At 43.2% G+C, this 8,721-nt stretch overlaps 2 protein-coding genes across 2 annotated transcripts; both read right to left on the reverse strand.

The window, feature by feature from the left end:
* On the reverse strand, nt 1–933 carry LOC102176444 (olfactory receptor 4C45-like). The gene has a single exon (XM_005690182.3). The coding sequence runs from the start codon at nt 928–930 to the stop codon at nt 1–3; it is 930 nt and encodes a 309-aa protein (XP_005690239.2). The 5' UTR covers nt 931–933.
* Nucleotides 6,603–7,511, reverse strand: LOC102190805 (olfactory receptor 140). Its single transcript, XM_013969873.2, has one exon. It carries the CDS (start codon nt 7,509–7,511, stop codon nt 6,603–6,605), a length of 909 nt encoding a protein of 302 aa, XP_013825327.2.

Consider the following 8,721-nt stretch of genomic DNA (forward strand, 5'->3'; position numbering starts at 1 on the left):
TTATTCATCATCAGTTTTCATTATTTGTCCCCAGAGCTTCTTCGTGACATTTTTCACTTCTGCATTTCTCAGGGTGTAGATTAAAGGATTCAGCATAGGAGTTACTATGGTGCAAAACATAGCCACAGCTTTGTCAGTGGGGAAGGAGGCCGTGGGTCTCAGGTAGAGGAACGAACAAGGCACAAAGAACAAGATGACAACCGTGACATGAGAGGCACAGGTGGACAGGGCTTTGTGACGCCCTTCAGAGCTCTGAGTCCTCAGGGAGCGCAGGATGACAACATAGGAAGCAACCAGCATCAAGAAAGCTAGCAAACACAGGGACCCACTGTTGGCAGAAATCAGGGGCCCCAGAGTGTGCGTGTCCGAGCAGGCCAGCTCCAGGAGAGGTATTAAATCACACATAAAATGGTCGATGACGTTGGGGCCACAGAATGGTAACTGAACCATGAACACAATCTGGATCCCTCCATGGAGAAAGCCTAAAGCCCCAGCCGTTCCAACCAGGAGCGCACACACAGGTCGGCTCATGACAGTCATGTAGTGCAGGGGCTTACAGATGGCCACATAGCGGTCATAGGCCATGACAACCAACAAGACAATCTCGGCTCCAGCAAAGAAATGTTCAGCAAAGACCTGAGTCATGCAGCCACTGAAGGAGATGGTGTTCTTTCCAGAGACCAAGTCAAAGAGCAACTTGGGTGCTATGGAGGAAGAGTAGAAACCATCTATCATGGACAAATAGGACAGGAAAAAGTACATGGGAGAACCGAGGGCTGGGCTGGTGAAGACGGTGACGAAGATGAGCAGGTTACCCGCCAGTGTGAGCAAGTAGATGATCAAAAGCACAGCAAATAAGAGTGTCTGCAGTCCTGGATCCTGGGTCAGGCCCAGAAGGATGAATTCTGTTACATTGCTCATCCTCTCCATCAATTCATCTTGGCCCATCTGGAAAGATGACAATTTTTCTGAATGATGGTCTCAAATTCAATATAAAATAATTCACCTGTACAGAATCAACCTATTCAGTGCTACATAAATACTAACCATAGTTTTCTAAAGTGACTTTGAGTTTCCAGCAGCATCTTTTTGGGAACATCGTTGTTGTTTGCTAAGTCATGTCTATCTGTTTTGTGACCCCATTAACTGTAGCCCGCCAGGCTCCTTTGACCATGGGCTTTCCCAGGCCAGAACACTGGAGTGGGTTTTCCTTCTACAAGCGCCACTTCCTTCTGCAAGGGATCTTCCCAACCCTGGGATCAAGCCCACGTCTCCTGCATTGGCAGGCACATTCATCTGCCACTGAGCACCAGGAAAGGCTTTGGGGAACATTATAGTATTTCTCATCATTACATCCAAATTCATTCTTAGACAGTTTAACCTTCAATTCACATAATCTAACTACAAAAATTATTTCAGTGAAACAAAATTGGCTAAATTAACCGTTCTTAAATGGCAGAAAAAAGAATTAGTTATCACTAACCTGGATTAATTAACTGGAGATTCCTCAGTTTTTAAGTTAACCACAGTCATTGTTTTCTTCCCACCAGGCATCTGCCCCACAGCTGCAAATAGGCTGTGTAAACTATCAAGAGGAACACTGGAGTTCTTTGTCTCTAGACAGCTCTCTCATTTTCAGGATTTACTCAGAAAATGAACTGTTAGTTAAGAAAGTGGTAGCTGTACGATTTAATTTTGACTCGACTCACTTTCTTGGCTTCTTGTGAGGTTAGAAATGCATCTTCAAACATGCATTATAAACAATTCTTCAGATCAGGAAAAACTAGTATATGGCATTATAGAATGTATAAGTAAGTCAAATCCATTTGATTGGACATGGTTTTCTCAAATCAGTTCTGCCAAAGAGTCCTTGGGAGCAGTGAGTCCCGAACAGATTTCAGCTTGTTGACTGATGGCTGTGTGGTCATTTATTTCAAGGTCCTCCTTTGCAATTCTTTCTTCATTGACTCTAGAGAAGTGCTTAACTAGATTTTCACAAAGTGTAGGGTTTGGTACATTGACCTGTCAAGTCCTCAGAGGATTAGTAATTGGCCCTGTTGGAATCTTTGCTGATGTAGCAGCCAAGGACTTTCCTTTGCCCCTATCTGGCTCCCACAAACAATAATTAGAGGCCAGAAATGCAGTTGAATTGTGGTTAAACACATGCCTCTGGCTATAGTTAAGGCTGAGACTTGGTAAGGTAAGTGCAAAGCTTGGTGACAGGGCTTTGTTCCTCATTTTGGCATTGGCGATCCTGGCAGAGGATATATGGGGTGATTTCAGGCATAGGTCAGAGTTCAGAGAATAAGTTTCTCTCTGAAAATATGAATGTGCAAAAGGGTATGGTTGCTCCGAGAATGGAAATGACAGTCCTCAAAGTTATGCGCCAGATTATCCTGGACATCGTGACATTTTTATGAGTGACTCACTGAGGAGACTTAGATGACAGGATTCCCAGTTCCCAAACACTGAGTAATTTAAAAGTCATAAACACACAAACTTCCTCCGGGATGAGTACCTAGGTGACAGATTCTCATGGTTTCTGCGGTATTCTCATGGCATTCTCTCTACTCAGAGAGAGAATCATGGGAACTTATGGTAAATCCTAGGCTGTCACAGAGTAGCCACTGAGAAAATCACACCCAGCTAGTCTCTCATGAATAAAGATGTCCAGAGGCAGAGAATAGAAACACTACAGAAAGGAGGCTCCACTACTGTCTTTTGTCCCTCCGCTTCGGAAGCGATGAAGAGCCAGCTGGAACCCTGCGCAGAATCACCTTTCTTTGCTAACAGCCTTTACCTTTAAACCAAATGAACGCATTCCTGAAGTTCAGAAGCCATGCACTCAGCTCCGTCTACCACAGTTAACAACTTGGCTCCTGTTTGCTGCCAACCTCACTCAAAGTCTGTCCCTCCCCCTTGATTATTTTGTCATACAATACACATACCATGAAATTTGCCATTTTAAGTGCACAGTTCAGTGGCATTTAATACATTTATTAATACATTGTCATGTAAACATCTTCACAACTTTTTCATCTTCTCAGATTGAAACTCCACATCCGTTAAATCATTGCTTCTCATTCCTGCCTTCCTCCAGCTCCTAGAAACCATAATTTTACTCTGTCTCCAAGAGTTTTATTATTCTATACAATTAAATAAATTGAATTACACAGTATTTGTCCTTCTATCACTGACTTATTTTACTTATAATAATGACCTGAGTGTTCATCCATGTTGCTACAAATGGCAGGATTTCCTTCTTTTTAAAGTCTGAATGATTTTCCATGTAAGTATACACCACATTAGAAAATCCATTCATCTACTGATGGAAATTTAGGTTGTTTCCACATCCTGGCTGTTGTGAATAATGCTGATAGTGAAAAGTGAAAGCTGTTCAGTCATGTCTGACTCTTTGCGACCCCATGGACCACACAGTAAATGGAATTCTCCAGGTCAGAATATTGGAGTGGGCAGCCTTTCCCTTCTCCAGGGGATCTTCCCAATCCAGGGATCAAACCCAGGTCTCCCACATTGCAGGGGGATTCTTTACCAGCTGAGTCACCAGGGAAGCCCAAGAATACTGGAGTGGGTAGCCTATCCCTTCTCCAGTGGATCTTCCCAACCGAGGAATTGAACTGGGGTCTCCTGCATTGCAGGTGGATTCTTTACCAACTGAGCTATCAGGGAAGCCCAAAAGTGAAAGTGAAAGTCATTCAGTCATGTCCAATTCCTTGAGACCCCATGGACTATACAGTCCATGGAATTTTCCAGGCCAGATTACTGGAGTGGGCAACTTTTCCTTTCTCCAGGGGATCTTCCCAGCCCAGGGATTGAACAAGGCTGAAATGAACTTAATAGTGCCAATACTTCCCTGAGATCCTAATTTAAATTGTTTTGAATAAATATCCAGAAGTGGGATTATAGGACATACGGTACTTCTAACTTTGATTTTTTGAGGAAACCCCCTCCTGTTTTCCAAAGGGTCTGTACCAGTTTATATTCCCATTGACAGTAAGACAAAAGTCCCCATTTCTCCACATCCTTGCCAACCCTTTTGTTTTATATAATGGATGTTCTAACAGTGAGGGGATATCTCACTGTGGTTTGGATTTGCATTTCCCTGATGATTAATGTTGTTGAACATCTTTTTATATACTTGTTATTCAAATGTATGTCTCCTTTGTAGAAATACATATTCAAGTCCTTTGCCCATTTAAAAATTAAGCTAGTTTTGAGCATGTGAACACTAGGTTAAAGTGGAAGTGAAATCACTCAGTCGTGTCCAACTCTTTGCAACCCCATGGACTGTAGCCTACCAGGCTCCTCCGTCCGTGGGATTTTCCAGGCAAGAGTACTGGAGTGGGTTGCCATTTCCTTCTCCAGGGGATCTTCCCGACCCAGGGATTGAACCTGGGCCTCCTGCATTGCAGGCAGACCCTGTACCCTCTGAGCCACCAGGGAAGCCCTTTAGGTACTAGATACCTAAGTTATTACATGAAAATAATAATTTAGTTACCTAAATTTAATTTATTTTGTTTCTACTGAATCAGAACATTTGGCAGACATTGATTTTTCTAGCTCAAACTGAGTACATCTCTGACCATTTTCAGCAGGGTTCCACATAGATACAGTAGCCCTTGAGTAACCCATGAATAGGATTTCCTGAAATCTCTGTATGTATAGTCCATACTTTTTGAGTTAAATCTTTCTTCTGCTATGCAATGAGGTTTTCTACATGTTCTGTTTTGTTTCCAATAGTGACACAAATTAACGGAAAGTAAGCTGAAGTAGAATGGGGAGACTGACTTGGCCGTAGCTGGGGACGTGCCCAGCTTCTCCTTTACCCCCACTTGCTCGTTTACCCCGACTTCTGCCTGTGATGTAGACAGTATCCTGCGTAAGAAGTTAAATTACTCTTTCCCCTTGCTTTACACATTATATATACTTCTGGGTTTTGCTTTCCTTCAACTTGGAGAAACCCTTCTAGTTAAAGGCTACCCATCCTTCTATAGTCTAAAAGGATGAATCAATGTTTTTTAAAAAAAAGAGTTTTGTGACTGTCAGTGAAAGAGTCTATTAAATGACTATCTGCCTATTCACTTAAGGAAAGGAAGAAGAAGCAATGCCCTGTCTTAAGCAATGGCCTTGTAAATTAGAATCTCATCTGGCAAAATATTCCTACCTACCCTTTATTCTCCTTATATTTAGGAGATGCCTGTGTTTATCTAAGTTTTGATAAAATAAAAACTGTCCCACCCACCAGCAGTCTACTATTTTCCTGGAAACATGAGTCTCCTTAAAGTAGTTAAATATCTCAACCTGCTGAGAATCTGATGATCAGTATGATAAGATGGTTGGATGGCATCACCGACTCGGACATGAATTTGAGCAAAGTCCGGGAGCTGGTGTGGGAACTCCCAGGGAAGCCTGGCATGCTGCAGTCTATGGGGGTGGCAAAGAATTAGACACAACTGAGTGATTGAACTAAGCTGAATGATAAGAAGTGGGACCTCTCTAGTGGCTCAGTGGTAAAGAACCTGCCTGCCAATGCTGGAGATTTAAGAGACGCCGGTTCAGTCTCTGGGTGGGGAAGATCCCCTGAAGGAGGAAATGGCACCCCACTCCAATATTCTCACCTGGATTTTCCCATGAAAGAGGAGCTTGGCTGCCCCAGTCCATAGCCAGTCCATAGGGTTGCAAGTGTCAGACACAACTGAGTGTCTGAGCGGTGGAGCAGTGTGTGCTAATACCAGATCAATGCTCAATAAACCATACACCATGTAGGGGTGTGGGGGGGGGGGGGGTGTTGCAAGTGTGTGGTCACATGTGCACACCAGACATTTGTTTCAGAATTTCACACCACATTAGTTAGTATACAATCATGCTTAGGTTTTAGTGTATAAACCTATTCTATACACTTTCACGACTTTAGTTCAGTCGATCTTAATTGTATTCCCTGTTTTCTCAAAGTGTCATCACACTATAGATTCTTTCTGATATCACTATCAGTATAAATCAGGTGCAGGTGAAAGTACTCTGATGTGCAGAGTTGGAGGACCAGGTTAGTAACATTTCAATTAGGAGATTTTGCTCATGACTGAGGAAGGCTCCATCTCAAACACAAGTTGGGAAGAAAAATGTGGTGCTTCCATGCTCTGCAGTTTAGGACAAACTTAGGGAGCTTCCCTGGTAGCTCAGAGGTTAAAGCGTTTGCCTCCAATGCGGGAGACCAGGGTTCGATCTCTGGGTCAGGAAGATTCCCCTGGAGAAGGAAATGGCAACCCACTCCAGTATTCTTGCCTGGAGAATCCCATGGACGGAGGATGGTGGGCTACAGTCCACGGGGTCATAAAGAGTCGGACACAACTGAGCGACTTCACTTTCACTTAAGAATTAAAAACATGAAGGGGCATATACTCACTTGCATGGTCAACAACACAGGCTATGGATATACTAGGCATAATTTCAAACTTTCAAATCCGCTTTATTCTGAAATTTTTTGATGATTTCTCAACTTTCACAAAGACAGTAAGAATTCTTCTCTGAGAGTGACTGGTCATTTCTTTCCCTGGGTTCCCGTATCCTCCACCCACAATTGCTCATTTTTTCCAGAGGTTTTTCAGGGCATTTTTCACCTCTGCATTTCTCAGGGTATAAATCAGGGGGTTGAACATGGGTGTCAAAATACAGTAAAACACAGCCACGATTTTGTCAATGGACAAAGTAGATGATGGCCGCATGTAAATAAATATACAGGGCACGAAGAACAAGGCAACAACTGTGAAGTGGGCCCCGCAGGTGGAGAGGGCTCTGCGCCTCCCCTCTGCACTGTGGGACCTCAAGGAGCGCAGGATGACCAGGTAGGAGGCAGCCAGCAGGAGGAAGTTCAACAGGCAGATCACACCACTGTTGGCCACCACCAGCAGGCCGATGACATAGGTGTCGGTGCAGGCAAGCTCCAGCAAGGGGTACAGGTCACAGACAAAGTGATTGATCACGTTAGGCCCACAGAAGGGCAACTGCAGGACCAGCAGGAGCTGAAGCATGGAATGCAGGAAGCCCCCCAGCCAAGCCAGCCCCACCAGCAGGGCACAGAGATGCCTGGTCATGAGGGCCGTGTAGTGCAGGGGCTTGCAGATGGCCACGTAGCGGTCATAGGCCATCACCATGAGCAGGATGATCTCAGCACCTCCCAGTAAATGGGCAACAAAGAATTGAGCCAGGCAGCCCTCAAAAGTGATGGCTCTCCCCACATACAAGGAGTCAGCAACAAGTTTGGGAGTCATACATGAGGAATAGCAAGCCTCAATAAAAGACAAACATGAGAGGAAAAAGTACATAGGCGAGCCCAAGGTGGGGCTGAAGATAACGGTGATCATGATAAGCAGGTTGCCTCCAACAGAGGCCAGGTAGACAATCAAGAAGAACACAAGCAAAACCCTCTGCACCTTGGGGTTTGGGGAGAGTCCCAGGAGGAAAAACTCCGTGACATTTCTTGGACTATCCATGAATCGTGAGCTGCCAAAAGAACTTGGGTGGAAAAGGTTTACCAAGAGAAAATTGTTACTACCTCTTATAAGACATTTCAAAAATAAAAAATGGGGGAATGCAATGTGCAATACAATTAAACCAAATCCTGAACCCCAAAGCAAAAACATACATATCATTTTCTACACTTCAAATCAGTGATTTTCCCAAAGTACAAAGCTAAATCACAGACAAAATAACTCTGCAAAATATTACATCTCTTGCTTTGTAACCATTAAGAATAAGTTCTCATTTTTTTTAGATTGATATCTTCAAGAAGTCTTTTATAATAAAAATTATATATATATATATACACACATATATCAGTTCATTAAAAATAGCCAGTTATGGGAAAATCATTTTCATAAATATTTTTCATAGCCACACTTCCAACTCCCAATTGTACTGGTCAATGCACCTGGTTATCTTCTATACTTCCTCCACCACCCACTATAACCATGGAAATCATCCTTGACTTTTCCCTTCACTAGGCCATCTTATAATACCAAAATGAATCACTGCAACTTTTCAAATCTTATTCCTTAACCTTCATCCATTCATTATTCATTCATTATTCATTCATTTATTTATTCCATAAACATTTTTGAGTACTTACTACACTGTGGGCTTCCCTGGTGGCTCAGACAGTAAAGAATCTGCCTGCAATGAGGGAGACCCAGGTTCGATCCCTGGGTTGGGAAGATTCCCTGGAGAAGGGAATGGCTGCCCCCCTCCAGTATTCTTGCCTAGAGAATCCATGGACATAACAGCCTGGCAGGTTCTCAAAGGGTCAAACACACCTGAGCAACAAACGCTTTCACTTCACTGTCACCATACCCAACCACAGTTCTCAGCACTAGATTTAGACTAATTAGCAAAGTAAGCTGATGGTTGCTACAATAACATCATAGCTGGTATCTCCATCATCTTCCTCACCCAGACACCTGCTCAGTGGTCCACACTTCAAGCACAATGAAATTTATAAAACTTACTCATTCAATCATGTCATTATCCAGTTTAAAATTCTTCAAAGACTCCTGTTTATATTCAAGATAAAATCTAAGCATTTTAGTCTCATTACAAGTCCCTGGACCCTGCAAACCCATCCATGTTATCCTTCAGCTCCCCTCCCTGTTCACTACTGTGGACTACCCTAAATTTCTGACCGAGTCATGCTCATTCATACTTCAT

This window comes from Capra hircus, chromosome 15 (genome assembly GCF_001704415.2).
Source record: "Capra hircus breed San Clemente chromosome 15, ASM170441v1, whole genome shotgun sequence".
Lineage (NCBI taxonomy): Eukaryota > Metazoa > Chordata > Mammalia > Artiodactyla > Bovidae > Capra > Capra hircus.

Excerpts from the sequence above, each read along its gene's own strand:
- LOC102176444 (XM_005690182.3), bottom strand. The coding sequence starts at position 930 with ATGGAGAGGATGAGCAATGTAACAGAATTCATCCTTCTGGGCCTGACC.
- LOC102190805 (XM_013969873.2), bottom strand. The coding sequence starts at position 7,511 with ATGGATAGTCCAAGAAATGTCACGGAGTTTTTCCTCCTGGGACTCTCC.